Here is a 22,951-nt window from a genome sequence, read left to right on the forward strand (position 1 = left end):
GTTTGTGCTAAGGTCGAGATCTTACTGTTTAAATCTCTTATTCTTTTCTTATTTCTGCCATATCCATTATTAGGGTTTTCTCGTACATATTGGCCACTTGGTTTGATATTATTCGTCAGGATCTTCGACGTATTAAGAACATATCTCGTCAGCCAGAAGGAATCTTAATGCTGGTTTGTACACACCAGAGCATGACACTGCGTCACCCGGAGGTCAGTGGGAGGATGAGGACTGGGGTGTACATCAGTATGGGGAGAGCAGGTGCATGGGAATGGTTGAGTAGGTCAGTACTGGGAGGGAATGTAGTACGTGCGTCGCTGCACGCATTCCATGTACCAAATCATCCGGCATTTATTCATTCTGTAGCAGTCCAGTCGAGGGAGACACTCCGTCTGTTCTGACAGTAATCTTGGCTGGATAAAGTTGTACTGACCACTTGAGCATGTTGGTTCGACCCCCCCAGCTCGTTACGTCACTTGAGCGGAACAATACGACCCTTGGGTTATAAAGGTATGACCTTTGACCTAACTCTTAGAAGGTCATGGCTCATTTCTGACGTATCTAAGACACATACAGACTCCGTACACGAGAAGTTAACCCCATCAATCTCTCATTTTCAGGTGATAAATAGAAGGATGGCATTGCCAAGTCGATCACGAAATACCCAGATGACCAAGAAACTGTTTATGTGTACGAAGTTCTGCAATTTCCGGACCTTTTTGTCTTCCTCTGACACTAATACCGCACAAGATGATGCAATACATAATGGCATAGAATATGGCTAGGGTCCAGCTTACTAAACTTCGCTACTTGAAAATATTTCTTAGTTTGCCTGTTACAGATGACGAGGGAAGACATTGTTTTTATCAAAGTTTACCTTTATCAAAAATTGACTATATTTGTTTCCATCACTTAAGCATAAGAACAAGGTGTCTTCTGATTTCATTGAACCTTAACTGCTGTGTTTTGCAGTGGCGATTTGGAACCTTGCTGGAGTCTCTGTTGCTGTAAAACAAAACTGACTGATAATTCCAACCATGACACTCAAATAACTAGAAACAATAACATTACACGGAGTTATATGTATACTATGTATTATGGATAGGTTAGACCTTTGCGCATGTGTTCATAAATGGCCAGAGCCATAAAGATATGAGGATTATATCTACAGCTACGACTAGGCTACGACTGGTCGCCATGCCGTACAAAGGCGATGGTGTCCTGCTGCCTCCCTCCACCATGAACACCCTCACCTCCAAGACCGCCTTCATGTCTCGTCTTCCCAGCCTCTTGATATACCCAGGCCGACATCCTATTATCTCTCTCTTTCCTTCCATATCTTCCACACTTCCCTTCTGCCACCCCAGCTCCTCTGTTTATCAACATCTTCACTAAATCTTTAATGATAAATGAGCAGCAGTCAGGCAGTAGACTTGCTCTAGACAAGCGTACCACTTCGGTGGCTGCTGGAGTCTTGGCCAGGGATACCCCCAGACTCAAGCCGCCACTCGGGCGCCGTCGCCTCCGTCAGTAAAATGAAATTGTACGTGACTCTTAGAGTCATCTTTCTGTCAGATTTCCTCTAAGCGCATCACTTCCTTCGTCAGTCTCCGGCAGGACTCTCGTGGGACACTGCCAGCACATGGACCAACGGGGACGCCCTTGGTTCTCGTGCAGGATCAGCAGCCGTAACTCACCCCAGGAGACGCGGTACGTGCCACACCCACCTCCTCCTCCATGTACTCCCCCTTCATCTTATGTAACATGTACACGTTGTTTGAGTACAGTTTGGTGTACAGGATGTACTTACCGGCTAAGGCTGGGGCGCTGACGTCAAGAAAACCACGACGGATGTTCAAAGATAAATGATATGTGTTTGCCGCTGCCACACGCCTCCTGTTGCAAGTTTAGGTTCATCTTAGATGTCTCTAACGACCTCATTACCATCATAAGGAATTACTTTAACATCCCAGGATTTCTATCATTACACTCTGGAAAAAATAAAGTATTTTCAGCTTTGTAAAATGGTATTAATGTATCAATAAAATGATTGTGCTGTGGATCTTAGATTTATATGTTTCGTTTCTAAATGTGATTTGCCTAGAATCATAAAATCTCAGACACATTTCAGAATTATTCTTCATCAAAAGTCAAGCAAATATGATCATACCTTCCATGAGTTGTAGACATGACATCCAGGTTAAGGGAAGCTTCATAATCTTTAGCTCACGAAAACAGTCGTTCAAAAATTGAGGATGGGCGAGTCTACTGCAGCAACAGCATCTTCGCGACCTTTCAAGCTTGAGGACACGGCCACCGGACGTGTTGGTCGGTGGCTTCGTACAACTGCTATATTCCTCGTCAGGTTCAAGTCGTACACCACGGGGTCGTCCACATGGGGTGTGTGAGGGGTCGTCGCCCGCCGGCAGGGCTGTGTGGCAGGGCCGTTCTACTGTTGACCATGGTGATGGAGGCGAGAGTCATCTGCGGTGGTGGACCTGATGTTACCCCCGCTCAAGGTTAGTTATTTAGTGTGGTTGTTGGTGGAGGCTGGGCTGTGGTGACAGCTGGTGTGGTGGTGGAGGCTGGGGATGTGGTGACAGCTGGTGTGGTGGTGGAGGCTGGGGATGTGGTGACAGCTGGTGTGGTGGTGGAGGCTGGGGATGTGGTGACAGCTGGTGTGGTGGTGGAGGCTGGGGATGTGGTGACAGCTGGTGTGGTGGTGGAGGCTGGGGATGTGGTGACAGCTGGTGTGGTGGTAGAGGCTGGGGATGTGGTGACAGCTGGTGTGGTGGTTACTGTTGGTTTACTGGTGTTGTCATTGTGGTAACGGCTGTGGTGATGGGAATATAACGAGTGATGGTGGAAGATGATGAATGTTAATGTGATGACCTGATGTTAGTGATGAATGTTATGATTCTACAGTTCCCAGTACTGGAGTGAATGATGACTTGAGTATGGTGGCGTTGGATCAGAATGGATCACAATGGGTGGATCATGATAAGTGGATAAGGGTGGATCATGATGATAGATCAGGTTGGATTATGATGAGTGGATGAGGTTGGATGGCTTAGGTGGATCATGATAGCTGAAACGCGACTCTTGATACGAAACTTATGGTCACGTCCATCAACCAATCACCAGATTTTACGTCACAGGACATCTCTACCCATTCCAAATCCTAATTGTAGCGATGTTGATTCCTGTGGGGCGTGGTAACGCCAGGATTGGATGAAGGCAAGCATGAATATGTACATGTGTATATGTTGATTATGTATATGTTCGTGTATATATATATATATATATATATATATATATATATATATATATATATATATATATATATATATACACATATATATAATGTACTTAGAGAGAGAGAGAGAGAGAGAGAGAGAGAGAGAGAGAGAGAGAGAGAGAGAGAGAGAGAGAATAACACATTTTTATCTACTGTCGGTAAATGTTAGCTGTACCGCTGAACTCCCCATACTGTGTTCTCCAGACCCGCCCATCATTGTCCGTAGCCTCGCTATGGTCCTTCACACTTGACTCATTTTAGTCATCCTAGCCCCATCGTTCACGCCGGCCGTTAAGCCTTGACCCGTAGTTCTGTTCTTTCATCAAGGGAAGGGACGACTCTGCATCTCCAGGGAGATCTTACGTCACCCTTTATATCCTCGATGCAACTTGCGCCCTCCTGTCACCTTCAATGGCCCATCTTCCTCATTCAACCAACCACTAACTTACTCTGGGCATCCCGCGCGGCGCACCCGCACCACAAATACCGACACCTATAGACAAACTAACTGAACACTGGCCATCAATAGAGGTAGAGGACTTATCCCAGCTTCAAGCTTCAGCAACCTATGATCGGGGATTCCCTCGCCTCCAGCAGATGTCAAAATGACCTAAACACAATAAGCAGCCGCCTCCTACCTCAATCTTAAAGGCCATCTCATTGGACGTACACTCATCTGAAACGACACTCCCTATACATGCACGAACTACACTTTCTTTTCTACGCTTGACACAACGCCCATCCTTGCAGTATTACATGCTCTACACCCCTCCCATCCCTGCAGCATTATATGCTCTACACCTCCCACCCCTGCAGCATTACATGCTCTACATCCTTCCCATCCCTGCAGCATTACATGCTCTACACACCTCCCACCCCTGCAGCATTACATGCTCTACATCCTTCCCATCCCTGCAGCATTACATGCTCTACACACCTCCCACCCCTGCAGCATTACATGCTCTACACACCTCCCATCCCTGCAGCATTACAAGCTCTACACACTTCCCATCCCTGCTGCATTTCATGCTCTACACCCTTCCCATCCCTGCAGCATTAATGCTCTACACCCCTCCCATCCCTGCAGTATTAATGCTCTACACCCCTCCCATCCCTGCAGTATTAATGCTCTACACATCTCCCATTCCTGCAGCATTAATGCTCTACACCCCTCCCATCCCTGCAGTATTAACGCTCTACACACCTCCCATCCCTGCAGCATTAATGCTCTACACCCCTCCCATCCCTGCAGTATTAATGCTCTACACCCTTCCCATCCCTGCAACATTACATGCTCTACACACCTCCCATCCCACAAGCATTACATGCTCTACACACCACCCTAATTTTTCAGTAGCTAAATTTACTTACCTTAACCAGAACTCAGTTCAGACTCTTCAGGTGTCATACCAGTCAATGCTCTCCCCTCTAACGATTGTTTCTTCTAGACAACTCACCACTGTTCTCTTCCACACTAAGTCTCAGCTATTAGTAGGTGGATATGACTCTTGTCAATAATCCTGAAAAATATTGACCAGCTGTCCCTAATGTTTCATGAGTTTGTATTGACCAGCCGTCCCTAATGTTTCATGTGTTTGTATTGTGATAATCTACTAATTTATTATTGGCAAGTTCAGCATTCATCTGGTCAGATCTATTAAACTTTCTTTTGCATTATAAAACATTTTCATCTCACTTATGTGTGTGGGGAGATTTATACTTGTGGGGCCTGATCTAATCTTGCATTTTTATCACTTTTTTTTATTTACAATCTTATATACTTCACCTCTGCTAATCTTATACCACATGTCCTTTACTTTATTACAGTAGAAAAAAATTGTCCCTACTAGTGTGTTTTTATATATGTAAACAAATGAGATTTAACTTTTGCTCTCCTCAGACTGTGTGATGTATGTGCTACAGGAAAACAGTTCATCGTTAGTTTTTCCCTTCAGTAGAAATGAGATCATCCTCAGCATTCAAAATGAAAACACTGATAACCTCTCTGGTCTAGTGTTAGGGGTTACATCTGAGCTTGGCAGTCTATGGGCCACCTTCAACATTAGCACTCAAATGGTGCAGTGTCATAACAACTCTCACAATAGCCATGGATATGCATATTATGATGGGAGGCATACGGGAAAATGGTGGCATGCTACAATCTCTGTGAAGAACCACTACCTGTGTATTGACAATACTGCTGTGTGTGAAGGGAGTGAAATACATGGTTCTAACCTGACCCTCACTGTCTGGTCATACACAGGCTCCTCACACATTGTCTTCAACTGTGAACATGGTGAGTGATTCCTCAACGCGCCTTGAGGTGTAGCGTACACAGAACTACAGCAACCTTGATGTATGATAGTAAATGAAGGTAGTCATACACCTGATTAAAAAGGTCTGCTATCTAGAGAGGGCATGGGGAAGCACTTGGGTCTCAGGATAGGAATAAAATAGGAATTTTTAGTGTATGATGGCAGTATGGACTTGAAACCCACGGTTTTTAAATGGTGACTGTTATTAGATAACAATTGGAAGCACTGCTGTTTCTTCTCACCAATTATTTCATGCACTCACAATATCAATAGAAGTATGGCAGAAGCTAGGCTAAAAGCTTGGGGGATTTAATGGAGAACTCCAGTGATCTTACAGTGAGTTCAAAAAATTTGAATAAACAAGACAATAAAAAATATATAACTTGAGAAAGGTATTGACAACATCAACTATATGGATGAGTTTTTCTGGAAACAACCATTTTAACTAAGATGGGCTGCACCTGAATAGTGTCAGAGTGGGTTGCATGGGTAGAGCTGTGCATGGCAAAATAGGCATTTATATAGAATAAAAAACTGAGATACTGAGATAGAGTAATTAAGATTCAGTGGTCAATAAAAGCAAAAAAAAAAAAACAATATGCTGCAGAAGTGGGGGTTAAGTCAACAAAGGATAAGGTCAAGGGATATATCAGTAGAAGATGGTTTGGGAAAAGTATAGCACCAGAAGCCAATATATATTGGGCTGTCAAAATGTGTGTGGATGTAACCAAGATGAGAAAAAAGGAGAGATAGGTATTATGTTTGAGGAAAGGAACCTGGATGTTTTGGCTCTGAGTGAAATGAAGATCAAGGTTAAAGGGGAAGAGTGGGTTGAAAATGTCTTGGGAGTAAAGTCAGGGGTTGGTGAGAGGACAAGAGCAAAGGAAGGAGTAGAACTGCTCCTGAAGCAGGAGTTGTGGAATATGTGATAAAGTGTAAGAAAGTAAGCTTTAGATTGATATGGGTAAAACTGAAAGTGGATGGAGAGAGATGGGTGATCACTGGTGCCTATGCACCTGGTTATGAGAAGAAAGATCATGAGAGGCAAGAGTTTTGGGAACAGCTGAGCGAATGTGTTAGCAGCTTTGATGCACGAGACTGGGTTATAGTGATGGGTGATTTGAATGCAAAGGTGAGTAATGTGGCAGTTGAGGGTATAACTGAAGTACATGGGGTGTTCAGTGTTGTAAATGGAAATGGTGAAGAGCTTGTAGATTTGTGTGTTGAAAAAGGACTGGTGCATTGGGAATACCTTGTTCAAAAAGAGAGACATACATAAGTATACGTATGTAAGTAGGAAAGATGGCCAGAGAGTGTTACTGGATTACGTGTTAATTGATAGGCGCGTGAAAGAGAGTCTTTTGGATGTTAATGTGCTGAGAGGTGCAACTGGAGGGATGTCTGATCATTATCTTGTAGAGGCAAAAGTGATGATTTGTAGAGGTTTTCAGGAAAGAAGAGAAAATGTTGGGGTGAACAGAGTGGTGAGAGTGAGCGAGCTTGGGAAGGAGACTTGTGTGAGGAAGTAACAGGAGAGACTGAGTGCAGAATGGAAAAAGGTAAGAGCAAAGGACGTAAGGGGAGTGGGGGAGGAATGGGATGAATTCAGGGAAGCAGTAATGGCTTGTGCAAAAGATGCTTGTGGCATGAGAAGCATGGGAGGTGGGAAGATTAGAAAGGGTAGTGAGTGGTGGGATGAAGAAGTAAGAATATTAGTGAAAGAGAAGAGAGAGGCATTTGGACGATTTTTGCAGGGAAATAGGGCAAATGACTGGGAGATGTTTAAAAGAAAGAGGCAACAGGGCAAGAGGAAGGTGCAAGAGATGAAAAAGAGGGCAAATGAGAGTTGGGATGAGAGTGTATCATTAAATTTCAGGGAGAATAAAAAGATGTTTTGGAAGGAGGTAAATAAAGTTAGTAAGACAAGAGAACAAATGGGAACATCGGCAAAGGGGGCTAATGGGGAGGTGATAACAATATGGTAATGGCCTCTAATTTAGCATGTTTTATTTCAGTACTTTTCCTCTCCCATACTATCAATCCCCTTCACTCAAGTAGTTGAAATGCACCTCAAGTAGTCTGTCTAGTGATGCTGCAGTCTGTAAGTCATAACATTAGACACCAACAAGGACATGTCCACATGCAGATCCAGATCCTTCACAAGTTTCATCATATATTGTCTAATAATCTCCATGTCAACTGAGATCAGAGTTTAAATCCTCCCTCATTTGTTCTGCAGGATGCCACATCAAGGATGATGCAGCTATTATCAGCCTAGAACATCTCTCCAGGAATATGCAGTTCTATGTTAAAAATGCATCTGCTAATGCCACAGCCACACTGCGTCTTTTCCACTTTTGTGATTCCAGTGATGATTTTGAAGATGTTTACCCTTGTGATGACCAACCTAAGGACATGAATTTGGAAGCTTCTGACCTCAATGGACATTGGAGTCCCTTGCTTTTCAAAACTAAAGAAATGACCGTGGATGTAAGTTATTATAAAATTCATATAGATTTGAATCACATCTTCTCCCCTCAGCAATTAATCTCTATCAACCCTATCATATGCCTTCTCCAGATCCATAGATGGTACATACAAATCCATCTGTTTTTCCAAGTATTTCTCACATATGTTCCTCAAAGCTAACACCTGATCCACACATCCTTTACTACTTCTGAAACCACACTGCTCTTCCCCAATCTGATGCTCTGTACATACCTTTACCGTCTCAATCAATAACCTCCAATATAATTTCCCAGGAATACTTAACAAACTTATACCTCTGTAATTTGAACATTGGCACTATGCATGCATTCCACCAATCCTTAGGTACTTCACCATGAACCATACATACATTGAATATCCTTACCAACCAGTTAACAACACAGTCACCCTTTTTTAAATAAATTCCACTGCAATACCATCCAAACCTGCTGCCTTACTGGGTTTTATCTTCCGCAAAGCTTTCACTACCTCTTCTCTGTTTACCAAATCATTCTGCCTGACCCTCTCACTTTGCACACTACCTCAACCAAAACACCCTATATCTACCACTCTATCATCAAACACATTCAACAAACCTTCAAAATACTCACTCCATCTCCTTCTCACTTCACCACTACTTGTTATTACCTCCCCATTAGCCCCCTTCACCGATGTTCCCATTTGTTCTCTTGTCTTACGCACTTTACTTACCTTCTTCCAAAACATCTCTTTATTCTCCCTAAAATCTAATGATACCCTCTCACCCCAACTCTCATTTGCCCTCTTTTTCACCACTTGCACCTTTCTCTTGACCTCCTGCCGTTTTCTTTTATACATCTCTCAGTCTTTTGCACTACTTCCCTGCAAAAGTCATCCAAATGCCTCTCTCTTCTCTTTCACTAACAATCTTACTTCTTCATCCCACCACTCACTACCCTTTCTAATCTGCCTGCCTCCCACCTTTCTCATGCATCTTTTGCGCAAGCCATCACTCCTTCCCTAAATACATCCCATTCTTCCTCCACTCCCCTTACGTCATTTTCTCTCACCTTTTGCCATTCTGCACTCAATCTCTCCTGGTACTTCCTCACACAAGTCTCCTTTCCAAGCTTACTTACTCTCACCACTCCCTTTACCTCAACATTCTCTCTTCTTTTCTGAAAACTTCTACAAATCTTCACCTTTACCTCCACAAGATAATGATCAGACATCCCTCCAGCTGCCCCTCTCAGCACATTAACATCCAAAAGTCTCTCTTTCACATGCCTATCAATTAACATGTAATCCAATATTCTCTCTGGCCATCTCTCCTACTTACATATGTACTTTTATGCATATCCCTTTTTTTAAACCAGGTATTTCCAATCACCAGTCCTTTTTCAGTACAAATCTACAAACTCTTTACCATTTCCATTAACAACATTGGACATCCCATGTACACCAATTATACCCTCAACTGCCACATTACTCACCTTTGCATTTAAATCAACCATCACTGTAACCCAGTCTCATGCGTCAAAGCTGCTAACACACTAACTCAGCTGCTCCCAAAACACTTGCCTCTCATAATCTTTATTCAAATGGCCAGGTGCATAGGCACCAGTGATCACCCATCTCTCTCCATCCACTTTCAGTTTTACCCATATCAATCTAGAGTTTCCTTTTTTACACTCTGTCATATACTCCCACAACTCCTGTTTCAGGAGTAGTGCTACTCCTTCCTTTGCTCTTGTCCTCTCACCAACCCCTGACTTCACTCCCAAGACATTCCCAAACCGCTATTCCCCTTTAACCTTGAGCTTTGTTTCACTCAGAGCCAAAACATCCAGGTTCCTTTCCTCAAGCATACTACCAATCTCTCCTTTTTTCTCATCTTGGTTACATCCATACACATTTAGACACCCCAATCTGAGCTTTTGAGGAGGATGACCACTCCCTGCATGACTCCTGTTTCCACTTTTAAAAAGTTAAAATGCAAGGAGGGGAGGGTTTCCAGCCCCCTGCTTCCATCCCCTTTAGTTGCCTTCTGTGGCAAGTGGGGAGTATGTGGGATGTATTCTTTCTCCCTCATCCCCAGGGGTGAAGAATGATAATAATAATAATATATGTGTGTAAGTGGATAGGGGAGAAAGAATACTTCCCACGCATTCCCTGTCTGTCATGTAAGGCAACTACAAAGGGTGGGAGTGTAGGGCTGGAAATCATCCCCTCCTGTTTTACTTCTCCAAAAGATGGAACAGTGAAGGGGGCCAAGTGAAGGTTTTCCTCTAAGGCTCAATCATCAGTTCTTGATGCTACCTTGCTTCCTATCCACAACCAGGCCCCACAGACCTTTCAATGGTGTACCTCAGATGCTTCAAATGCACTGGTTCAGTCCACTGAAAGCACATTGACCCATGTATTCTACATCGTTCCAATTTACCCTATCCCGTGCAAGCCGTTTACCCTCCTGCATGTTCAGGCTCTGATTACTCAAAATCTAGCACTAACAAAACACATACACATTGAAGTAATACATCAAGCACTAAACAGCAACCCTTCCAACTGAGTCTTAAACTCAACCCCACCAGACATACATCAATCAGAAGCCACACTTAACTCACTCTCCCACTTGTGCTACTGACCTCAACCATCACTGCAAATGCTGTTTCAACATATCCCAAGACCTTCCCTGCCCATAATACAATAGCCATAAAGAAGATACCAAGCACTTACTGTCCAATTGCCTTGAACTCTCTACACAAAGATGCACACACATCACAACAATCCTGACTGTTGGATGTAGCCACTGTCCTGAGTGTATTAAGAATAGAGGAGACTCCTGGGGCAGGAATAAGGAAAAGCAGTTAGGTATTAGAATTGAAAAAGAATAAATGCACATATTATAAAGTATGATACTAGTAAATGCTAATCATTATAGAACTATGCAAATGAACTGTCTTAAGAACCAAAAAAGTCACAAAAATATTTTCACACCCACAGGATATGAAAAGACACATCACTGTGCTTACAGTTGGGGATATGATGGATATATTCTTTACATTGTCAAATCACAGCCTGCTGAAGGTGGTCAACTCCAGCAACATGTTTTGGACTGTGGATTGTGACCCTCGCAAACAAGTGAAAGTTGACCTCTCCAGAGGTGAGTCTGGGTTCTGAAACGGAGAGAGAAATTTAAAGTAGTCATAAGCAGAAGTCCAGTGCCATGTTTGAGACTCATATGGAATGCTGTTATGATTTTTAGTTACCTTCTTATTGTTTCAGTTCCTTAGAAAAGTTACTTGAATTAACATGTAATCCTGACAAATCATGCATTTTATTAAATGATTTGATTGTTCTGTACATATAATTATGGAACATTCCAAAACTAAACTAACCACACCTAGATACGTGATCTACCTGCAGTTCTCATAATCCACCACTTCAAAGTAGTCTACGAGATTCTGATGCTTCAAAATCTTTCTGCATCTTTATCAGTTTTCACTTTAATTCCATTATTGCAATGTTCTGTATTAAAAATTGTTTTTGTAATTCCAGCATATGAAAGTTCAGCTGAAGGCACCACCACTGACAGTGAATCTTCCTGTGAGGATTGGTACTGGAAAGGTGTAGCAGTTTTCTTGGTGCTAATGGTGCTCATTCTGCTTTCTTTCATTGCTGTAATCTTGATCTCTAGATATCTCAAGAAATGGAAAAGGTCAGTGGAAGACAGTAAGAGCCACTTTCTTGTGGACAAATCAGAACATTCTGAAAACTCCCAGACCCTTGAACTCCGGACCTCTCAAAATTCCTGCTCTCCCACTGTTTTACCTCCAAATTCCAACAGCAACCACAATGGCTGTAATGACATCATGTCCAACTACTCCTCTAAGGATGAAAAAAATAAATATCCAAAGATGTTTCCCCCACCACCCTCCTCCCCACCACCACCTCCTAATGAGATCAAAGATTCATTTTTTCCTATGCCTGTGGAGCCCCTGGATGGTACTGCACAAGAACCCAATGATAATGAGGATGATGATGTACATGACTATGACTATTTGAATATAAATTTGCTTCAGCAACAGCTTAATGAAGACAAGGAAGAGAAAGACAAGAAGGAGCTGGGAGGAGAGGAAACTAAGATGGAGGAGCAAAGAAAATCAGAAACAGAAGCCAAAGTAACACAATGTTGTTATGATTCTATGAATTCCCTTTATGAGCCTTTCAATACTACAGAAGTGGTGGGAACTTCAGTTGACAAAAACGGAAAGACATGTTGAAAGAAAACACTACAATGAACAGGATGATAGAAATCAAAATATGTGAGATATACAAAAGATATAAGAAAAGACAAAGTCAGCAAAGAACAAAGTCCAGAAAGCAGCAGTACAGTATCAGATAATGTAGATGTTGGGAATGGGGTATGTAGAAAATGCCTGACATTTAAGAACGAATAAAACATGGAAGGTTACATGGAAATGAAACTGAATGATTTAAGACACAGAAAAGACAAAGCAAAGTATTAAAATCATGTATGGTTTAGTAGATATTATAATGAAGACTTAAGTAAGTGATCAAAATTTGTAATTTTTTCATATAGTCCATTTACTACCAAAACTTGAATGTTCTGTTTCATATCTCAGAATGTTGCCGAGTCAGTATTATCATAATGCTAGAGTATTGTACTTAATATAATGTTAGCATGTTGGTACCATCATGCTAACCTTGTTCATCAGTATGATGTTTATTAGGTGCCAAAATATCCTGTACAGAATCTAATGTACAGTATATGTTTACCAAAGAAATTTTGTTATATTATTTATACATCTCTATCTCTTAGATGGTTCACACTAACAAGGACTTATATTTTTGAAATAAAACTCACTTTTCTGCATCGCCAACATTCAAGGTTTGGCTGTAGCTACAATATGTATTTCTCACAAAGTCAAGCCTTCATCACAGTGAAGGAAGCCTGGTAGGGCATCCTAACTTAGGTGTTCAAGTAAAAAAAAAAAAAAAAAAGACAGTATTAGTCTGTAAATTTTTGGGTGAATTAGGACTGTACTGGGACCAGATAAAGTAGTATTAGGAGGCCAGTTTTAGGGTGTTCTAGATCTGGGGACCAATTGAGTCACCTGATGTTGAGGACCAGTTGTGAGGTGATCCAATGTAGGGGGCCGGTTAGGGATGACCTAGTGTAGGTTCAAGTGTCAAGTTTTGTAAACACCTAGATGAAGAGGGTAGTATTGAAGAATGGGTCAAATTTGTTGGCCTAAAGTTTTAGACAATGTGATAAGGAGCCAGTTCTGGGATAATCTACTGCTGAAATCCACATTTCCCTTAACCTGATGTTCAGGGGCTAAATCTGGTGCAACTTAGACCAGAAGCCACAGAGTTGATGTGAATCCATGTAACGAAGATCCACTACCGGAATAACTTAGTGATGGCATGATTCTGTGTAGGAGACTAAGTGACACGGTGTGGTCATCTGCCTACAGCCTCATGTGGTGTCAGACAAGAAGAGGACATGGTTTCTAGTAAGTCATGTGGTCAAACAACGTGAATGTAATATCACTTTTTTGTTTAATAATTTTTTTTGGATAGGGCATTATTTTAGATGAGAGTGAAGCGAGGTGGTAGCATTGTATTACTTGACCATGGAAGAATATGAGAGCTATTGTAGTTACTGTCTGCATATAATGCTAAGCTGATACTTGTACTTTCATAAGAAGAGCCTGGATGAAGGGTAGGTCATCTAAGTGATAAGATGTTTAAAGTTAACATGAGTTAAGCAAGGTAGATTTTTTGTTTTGAGAGATGGGCAATACTTAATATCAATGGACTGTAGCTGTTAGCATTACTGAATGTGACATGCTCACATACCACCAAGGGTTGAGAGCATGAGTTCAAATCCTGGTTGTGGCAGTCGGTCCACAATTATCTCAAGTGTTCATCCTCCCCTAAGGGTTGGTCGATAAATTGGGTACTTTATGATGCTGTTTCCTGCTGGGTGGGTGGCACCGGGAAAGGTTTGAAGGCAAGCAAGTATGAATATGTACATGTGTATATATGCATGTGCATTACACATGACAGCTAGAGGCTGAGTGTGAACGAATGTGGCCTATTTTGTCTCTTTTCCAGGGCGCTTCCTCACTGAAGCAAATGGTAGCAATGCTGTTTCCTGTGGGGCGGGGTAGTGCCAGGAATGGATGAAGGCAAGCATGAATGTGTACATGTGTATATATGTATATGTCCATGTATATGTGTATATGTTGATATGTTAATGTAGGTATATGTGCATGTGTGGGCATTTATGTACATATGAGTGGATGGGCTATTCTTTGTTTCCTGGCACTACCTCGCTGATGCAGGAAACGGCAATCAGGTATAATAAAATAAATAGATAATACATAAACTGTGAATACCATAACTATCCAGCAAACTTTAAGGATTCCATAACTTGCACCTGCTTGAAAAACTGCTGTTAGTATAAGTCTAACTTGGTAAATCCATTATTAGAAACTCTTACTTGACAGTCAACAGATTTTGAATGGCTTTGTTGCTGGAAGCCTGTAATGTGCTGAGATAGTTAAATGAAGGTTGCAAAAGTGCAAAAAGGCAAGATAAAGGTGACATACACTCATATTTGACATTACATTAATTGCCTAAAATGATCTTCAAACTGCTTTTTAAATAAGCAAGAACAACTTTCTCCTCAAGTGCTTACACCAAGTTACACTATGATGATGAATGTGTTTGTTCACAAGAAGAAGTTTTCACCAGCAAGATAATACCCATCTGACTGCTCAGCAAACTGAGAGTAGCACATCTTTCCCTAGTATGTATCACATTAATTTTTATGCATCCACTGACACATATGAAAGCATCTATAAAAACATTTAAGTGATAGGACAACAAACCACATATTAAAAAACGAACAACTACGGTCACTTTATTTGCTTGTGAATTATTAAAATGCATACTCAGTTACAATACAATCACAGTGTAATTATCAACGTACATCAATACTTAATTTTGTTCAAAAGACGAAGGCCTAGATCACAACTCATACTCTCTTCTACAAACAATAAACAAACTGTCACAAAAAAGTTCAAAAAAGCTGAGTTAATGGAGAGGCTGACTAGATATCTGAGAATAAAAATAAGGTACTAGCCTCCTCTGTTTATCTTCGAGAGAAAAAATATATTAGATTCTTAACGTATGTTTCGATAAAATACCTACAAGGTCATACTTTTAATAATTCACCAATAAGGTTCAACAGTTTTTGCCATGCACAGCAAATTCTATACAATGTTGGAGAAATGTAGGTTGTCAGTACCAAAAATTGGTCAAAATCACTTAATGAGAAAGATTTCATATCATACATATCCCAAAACACTGTGGAATTAAATCCAACACAATACATATATATGTATATATTTATAAATACAGTACATACTATATACAGAGATATTATTTACAATCACTCTCTGATGAGAGAACACATGATGCAGTTACAAGTTAAAGTAATTTGACATTAAACTTCCCTTAACAATCACATTTTCTTTTACATCTATTCAGGATGCAGAAGTCATGTATAACAATTACAAAGACTGAAGGCATATAAAAAAAATTTAAATCTTAATTTTTCATGGTACTATTAATGGTATCGTATGAGATCCATGCAGGAAGTGTTTATTACTATTATCATAACACCAAGAACTCCATCTCCAGGGGTTCCTACAGCTTCAAAGCTGTGCTACAATCAGTAGCAGAGATTTTACTCCAATGTTTCAACCTTGCCGAAAGTTGATTTTCTCTTGCGATGTAACCACAAGCAGGTGGAGTCTAGTAATGCCTGTTTATTACTATTACTCTTCATACATAATTTTGTGTTCAGCAGACTTAAGACCTACAAATTCAAATGTAAATATAAAATACATATTCAGATAAGGTCCTAAATCATGTAAAGTATTTTGAACTGATCAGCAAAGGTTATTTTGTAATCTTTAACCTTCCTATTTCAATTTCATAATATAGGTCATGTATTAGAAATCGTGACTTCTATGACAAAGCTACCACTAACATGGAAAAACAAAATGAGGTAAGTGGGTGCCCTTTATATTCCTGAACTACTGAAGGTATTTTTTCTTTTTTATCAAAGGCTCGTCAAAATCAAAATTCCCTAATGATGCCATGACCTGAATAAAAAAAAATGCTAAAGGAAACAGAAAAAGGAATAATAATCTTGGTGACTGGAGGATGTGAAAAAACATGCTTTTAAAAATAATGTAGATTGTAAGGAGTTCCAAAGTTTTAGAATACTGAGAAAAAGAGTCACAAGAGCCCATCCTTAAATTGCCAGAGATCACTTAAGTAATCATATGATGAAGTAACTTGTCTTTTATTTTGTTTAGCTAAAGTTGATGGCATGCTAAAAGATAGCTCTTTTGAGATGAAACAAAGTAAAATACGGAAAGGAAATGAAAAGCACAATGGATGGAAGCTGGGGCATGATTTGGGACGGGAATGCAAGTGTCGATAAACTGGATTGCTTTGTCCTTGACTCTGTAAGGTATGTAAAGCTAGAACTGTCCTGAATGTGACAGCAGCATTACTTGCAATGACAAATCAATCTTCTTCATAACTGGCAACTGCTAAAAAGAGATAAGACTTGGCTATTTGTCAAAATTCAGGTTTTCAAGACAAATTAGATGATATGGATGGCAAGTATATTCAATGGGTTGAATGGAAGAATCATACAGAGTAATCAAGGCATATATAAGTCTCTATCTACCTATATCTCTGATGCCTGTACCCTTTGGGAACTCCCATCAAGGAGGTGGCCATGGCAAAAGAGTATCCACTTACCCCTTTCCTTATATGCTTTCCTTGCAAATATCATTCCACACATTCTTCAACCATTTCTCTCCCTCCAGTACTCTATAACTGTATTTCGATGTCACAGGTGGTTTTCTTCTCACACCAACCCAAATGTACGTCACGAGGGGTTTTAGAAAAATAGGAAGAAATCAGATTTAGTTGGCATTAAACTTTCCCGATTACATCTTGACACTGTCTCAATGAAATAAAAAAAATGTACTGCAAATCATCTAACCACCTCAGAAATGACTCCCATTCCTACTTTGTTTTCCTGCCCCAGGAACCCCTTTTATGGACCTCCCACATCACACAGGCAGATGGATATATACACATACATACATACAAAAATATAGTTTTGTGGGGCCTGGATATGGAAAGGGAGCTATGGTTTTGGTGCATTACACATGACAGCTAGAGACTGAGTGTGAACGAATGTGGCCTTTGTTGTCTTTTCCTAGCACTACCTTGCGCGCACGTGTGTATGTGTGTGTGGTTTTTCATGTGTGGCAGGTGGCGACGGGAATGGAAGAAGGCAGCAAGTATGTGTATACATGTGTATATATGTTTATTTCTGTCTATGTATATGTATGTATACATTAAAATGTTGTATGGTTGCGAGGCGTGGGCTATGGATAGAGTTGTGCGCAGGAGGATGGATGTGCTGGAAATGAGATGTTTGAGGACAATGTGTGGTGTGAGGTGGTTTGATCGAGTGAGTAACGTAAGGGTAAGAGAGATGTGTGGAAATAAAAAGAGCGTGGTTGAGAGAGCAGAAGAGGGTGTTTTAAAGTGGTTTGGGCACATGGAGAGGATGAGTGAGGAAAGATTGACCAAGAGGATATATGTGTCGGAGGTGGAGGGAACAAGGAGAAGAGGGAGACCAAATTGGAGGTGGAAAGATGGAGTGAAAAAGATTTTGTGTGATCGGGGCCTGAACATGCAGGAGGGTGAAAGGAGGGCAAGGAATAGAGTGAATTGGAGCGATGTGGTATACCGGGGTTGACGTGCTGTCAGTGGATTGAAGCAGGGCATGTGAAGCGTCTGGGGTAAACCATGGAAAGCTGTGTAGGTATGTATATTTGCGTGTGTGGACGTATGTATATACATGTGTATGGGGGGGGGGTTGGGCCATTTCTTTCGTCTGTTTCCTTGCGCTACCTCGCAAATGCGGGAGAAAGCGACAAAGTATAATAAAAAAAAAAATACATTAAAATGTATAGGTATGTATATGTGCGTGTGGGTGTTTATATATATACATGTGTATATGGGTGTGTGGGCCATTCTTTCATCTGTTTCCTTGCGCTACCCAGACACTTTACATACCCTGGTTCAGTACATTGACAGCAGATAATCCCCAATATATCTCCATACCAATTCACTCTATCCTATGTATGCCTTTCACTCTCCTGTTTGTTGAGGCCCCGATTGCTCAAAATATTTTTTCACTTCATTCTTCCATCCCTAATTTGGTGTCCTCCTTTTCCTAGTCCCCTCCATTTTCGACACATATCTTTCACATCAACCTCTCCCCACCCATTCTCTTCATAAGTCCACACCATTTCAGCACACCCTCTTCAGTTTGTTCAACCACACTATTTTTTATTACCAAACCTCTTTTATCCTTTCATTATTCACTTGATGAAACCACCTCACACCACATAATGTCCTCAAATATTCCATTTCCAACATATCCACTGTACTCCACACATTCTCATCTGTAGCCCATGCCTTGCATCCAGCAACATCAATGGGACAACTATATCTTCATACATATCCATTTGTTCCTCCCAGATAATGACCTATCTTTTCACATGTTTTTCCATGCTCCCAGAGTCTTAGTCTTCTACCTAATGCTCCTGCCTAAATGTTCCTAATCCACTCTTAATTCTCACTATACTGTGCAAGATATCCATATTTACTTTTTTTTCTAACCTAACTTACAAGCACCTGAGTTTCACATCCATTTATGAGTTGGCAAAATCACCCTTTTATGCAAGCAGCTCGCACACTTTACAAAATTATTCCAGAAACAAAACTTCCAGCACACATCCAGTTCTCACTTATTCATAAGACTTTGCTCTCAATTTTAGCATGCCTACCATCCTTTCTGAACATTACTCTTAATTACCTAAATTCAACCACAATCTCCAATTTCTCACCATTCAAACTCACTAAGCAGTTACATCCCATCTCTTTCAAAACTTTGGTGTTACTTTTAATATGGTGTTACACTCACCTTTAGCATCCTCCTCCTACTTACATCACTGCAGTGACATAACATTCAATCTAAACTCCTCCCCTGAGCCCTGACTGAGGTTACCTGTGTCTGGCACTAATCAGTTAGCTATCCATCTGATTAGATGCTTATAAACTTTAAACATCCTAGTCTTAACAAAATTGGTATCTAAGTCACGCATCCTGTCATTAAAATACAATGTGTAACAGAATGAATGTTTACAACGTAATGATGCCACCAAATAAAAGAGATCTAAATTATGAGTGTTCAGTATTATTATCTAAACTGAAGCCAGTAAATGTCCAAAAGCTAAGGAAAGAAAACATTACTTGACATGTAGACTGTTAACTTACAGTGTCTAATGGATATGTCCAATATGGAGCACAGGTAAGCTAAATGTTCTACAAAGAAAAGACAAAAATATGAAATCTACTCACAGCCCAAACATAAACTGTTAGCTCCAACTTAGAAGCCATTAAGCCTGATAGTGACCTATACTGAGATAATTATGATCAACTGACATGCAATTTATCAAAATACTGCTGATAATTTCATTTCTCTCTTGATGTATGCATTACCTTTCTTACACTGAGTTAGTTAATGTTAAATTTCAAGAAAAAAACATTTTCAAGCTTCCATCTATTATCAGAATACCCCTTAAAGTGAGAATCATACATTTTTTGAAGCAATTTACAAATCATTATAACTCAGATTAAGATTAATCCAGATTTTATTTAACTATGCTTATACATGTAAGGCTCTATAAACAATAGGCTTCTGCACTAACTATAGGTTATATGGCTATATCAATTAGCATTACCAGGTGTATAATAAATTTTCCATATTTTGATGAAGTATGCGTAGAAAGAGCATTTCTGACTAGTAAAGAAGTTGCAACTGCTCTCTGTAGGATGCACTCAAATCATGTCATATCATAACAGTGAGGCCTAACCAAAAGAAAAGAACAAAGCCTCTAAACAGAGAAACACTTGTGTTGAGATTTCCTTAGAATATTTTACTATCATGTTAAAAAATTTTCCTTTTGTTTATTCAGTTTCTGTTGATCCACAAGATGGCCTTAATGAGGAAGTATGCAACACCAAGGGCATACATAACCATTTCTCGGTTTGCACGTTGCTGTGTATCCAACTCCAGTGCCATTACACGGCGATTGAGGCGACCTACTTGTCGTCTCAGCAGAGATACCTCTTCACTGGGACTCAAGTCTGTAGTAATCCCAGGTGCACCATTGTCATGCCTGAAGAGAGTTATCAAAATTGGGTTCCCATAATGTCTAAAGTAAACTGACCACATGCATCTAAAATTTTCCCTAAACTGCTTAATTTCATTCACTGGCTCAATAACATCTAAAGAAGAAACTACAACTCTGAGAAAAATATCAAGTTCATACTTACACTTTCCACACACACTCAACCTGCTCCTTAATTCTTTCCTATAGATCTTTCTGAAGTTTGAAGAAGATTACATGAGAAAGAACAGGGTATGTAAAGATAATAAAAGCTGATAAGAATATATTAAGCACCCTACCTGCCTCTACAGCCCTTAAAATCTAAATGCTACAGCAAGTGCAGAGGGCAAAGCAGTTCAGTATACAAGTGACTTGACATGCATTTATGTTTTACAATTATTTCTGAAATGCATCTTTTGATACAACCCAATGACCTTTAATTAATATGATGAAGTACAACATAGGAAAATAAAAAACAAGCAGTATGTGAAACGTGGTGTAAGCTAAATAGCACGGAAAATATTTCATTATTTCTGTTAGGAGTGACAGACTGTCGAAGATCAGAGGTGATTAAAGATTTTAGAAAATATCTAAACATATGACAATGATGTGAAGGGAGAATTTTTGTCTTTATCTGTAGGGTGGGTAGGTACAAATTAACAGAGCAAACAAGTATCATACATCTTTAAAAGCAAGACAGGAATTATTCTTGGTTAAGGTTTACATTACAATGAAGGCTGCCTATCAAATCCCTATATGGCAAGGGCAGGAATTACTAGACCAATCTATTAAGAGTACTTCCCTTCTCACCTGAAGACTACCCACTTGCTGTTGTCTACCTATCAATCCCTAATCCCCTGGGTCAAATAAGATGGCACAGGACATGAACCTACCATCTATATTTGCCATCCTAGTAACTTAATTATCCTAAATACTAGATAAGTGGTTTTTCTCATCTATGAATGTACTGTACTTCCCTCAGTTTTTCCATGTCTTTTTGTCACAATCACACTGGAGCCAGTTTTACAGCAATATATAAATTCTTCAAATCTGCCCTAGCACTCACAATACAGTTGTGCATTTGCACTATTAAATCAAACTTCCCACAAACTATCACCCCATAATCACTTTATTTCCTGACAGAGCCAAATGTAAAAGAAAAAAAAAATCCTCTCTACATTTTTAAAAAGATTTCCAATTTTAAGATCAGTAGAGGCAACTGTCAAAGCAGTGTTGGGTTCAATGACCATACTAGAGTTGAGGTAGCAGTGTTATGCAAAGCCTGTCAGAGCAGTCTGTTTAGGCTGTATCAGGCATGATTGTACATACAGCAGTAAAGTTGACTGCAACCCAGGTGGCTGGTGCTGCAGCTGCTGGCACTCATCTAAAGAACTGTCAAATGTCCTGTGGATATGACAAAAAGGAAATCAGATAAATAAATAACATCTGCAGTACTCATTATTTACAGTTTCATGTGCTGAAGTTGATTATTACTGATTTTTTTTTTATATAAAAATACATTCATAAACTGTTTTGATCCTTATAAGCTAATGTGATAAACCTTTCTGATGCAAAACAATGATAAAGGCATAATATTTTCTGTCTCGAATTAATATATACTCTTAAACGATCAGATCAATAAATAATTTTAACTGATCTTAAGGTGTGTCTATTACAAGTTGCAACTGACACAATAACCTACTATCATACCAATCAAGTGACTGATATTCGCACTTTCAGGATTGGTAAAAGACTATTTCTAATTAAATCTTGTGGCTGAGGTTTATATTTTCAGTGTACATAAAGTTACCCTTGATTAAAATAAGGGTAAAATATCCTCTAGTAAATGCTTCAAGAAAGAGAACTTGGTCTTGGACACATGATGTACCAATGACTGGTCTCCAATAAATATAAGGAAGATCCTGCATGTCCCATCCAGAAATAATCTAAGTGCTGGAAAAGGTACTTTGATTCATACAGAGGGCTAAAAGTAAATGAGAATACATAGTGAGTTTATATGAATAGACAAGATGTACACCTAACATGATAATGATGAAAAGGTAAGGTAGAATGCTAAAGCACAAAAGCATGGAGAATATCAATGGGAAAAAATAAGATGCAAATGTATAAAACAGCAGGAATGAGATGGCTATGATAATGACTGAGAACATATGCACAGAACTCTATGAGTATGCACTCTGGAAGGAGTAAACCACTGAGGAAAATTAATATATTCACCAAACAATCAGCAAATGCATAAAAATTAGGAGCTATACAAGACAGCAATCCTAAATAGCTTTTTTTCTGTGTATACAAAAAGTCTTAAGCTAAACCCATCCTAAGCCCAATCAGCAAGGATGATGATTAAAAGTATACAGTGCAGATCGACACTGAGTGGTGATAAAAAATCATCAACATGGAAGTCTTACCAGAATCTCTGAAGAAGCAAATGACATGACTAGGTATTGGCTTTGGGGCCAGATTGCTTGGGCTCTGTCCAG

General features: G+C 39.9%; 2 protein-coding genes across 7 annotated transcripts in view; one reads left to right on the plus strand and one right to left on the minus strand.

The window, feature by feature from the left end:
* The first annotated feature begins 1,863 nt into the window (after positions 1-1,863).
* On the plus strand, positions 1,864-12,887 carry LOC139762773 (uncharacterized). 2 transcript variants are annotated; one of them, XM_071687905.1, is made up of 5 exons: positions 1,864-2,519; positions 5,199-5,594; positions 7,853-8,103; positions 11,083-11,242; positions 11,638-12,887. In XM_071687905.1, exons 1-5 carry the CDS (start codon positions 2,396-2,398, stop codon positions 12,360-12,362), a joined length of 1,656 nt encoding a protein of 551 aa, XP_071544006.1. In that variant the 5' UTR covers positions 1,864-2,395; the 3' UTR covers positions 12,363-12,887. The 2 variants fall into 2 exon arrangements, with proteins under 2 accessions (XP_071544006.1, XP_071544007.1); XM_071687906.1 differs by lacking the exon at positions 5,199-5,594 and having other exon boundaries at positions 2,254-2,519.
* A 2,616-nt stretch (positions 12,888-15,503) lies between these two features.
* Tango11 (transport and golgi organization 11) overlaps positions 15,504-22,951 on the minus strand; it is a 44,131-nt gene continuing 36,683 nt past the window's right edge. For 3 of the 5 annotated variants that reach the window (XM_071687911.1, XM_071687908.1, XM_071687910.1), the window contains exons 6-7: positions 21,780-21,854; positions 16,780-20,459 (exon numbers count right to left, since the gene is read on the minus strand). In XM_071687911.1, coding sequence (XP_071544012.1) covers positions 20,252-20,459; positions 21,780-21,854 — 283 coding nt within the window. In that variant the 3' untranslated portion in view covers positions 16,780-20,251. Of the gene's footprint in view, positions 20,460-21,779; positions 21,855-22,951 lie in introns of all 5 variants that reach the window. The other 2 variants (XM_071687907.1, XM_071687912.1) reach the window with 2 other exon arrangements.

Source organism: Panulirus ornatus, chromosome 44 (assembly GCF_036320965.1).
Source record: "Panulirus ornatus isolate Po-2019 chromosome 44, ASM3632096v1, whole genome shotgun sequence".
Lineage (NCBI taxonomy): Eukaryota > Metazoa > Arthropoda > Malacostraca > Decapoda > Palinuridae > Panulirus > Panulirus ornatus.

What these genes read in the sequence shown, in the direction of transcription:
- LOC139762773 (XM_071687905.1), top strand. Translation starts at nt 2,396, where the DNA reads ATGGGGTGTGTGAGGGGTCGTCGCCCGCCGGCAGGGCTGTGTGGCAGG. An exon ending in TGATGTTACCCCCGCTCAAG is followed by an intron (nt 2,520 to 5,198) that starts GTTAGTTATTTA and finishes TGCTCTCCTCAG; the next exon opens with ACTGTGTGATGTATGTGCTA. An exon ending in CTAAAGAAATGACCGTGGAT is followed by an intron (nt 8,104 to 11,082) that starts GTAAGTTATTAT and finishes TCACACCCACAG; the next exon opens with GATATGAAAAGACACATCAC.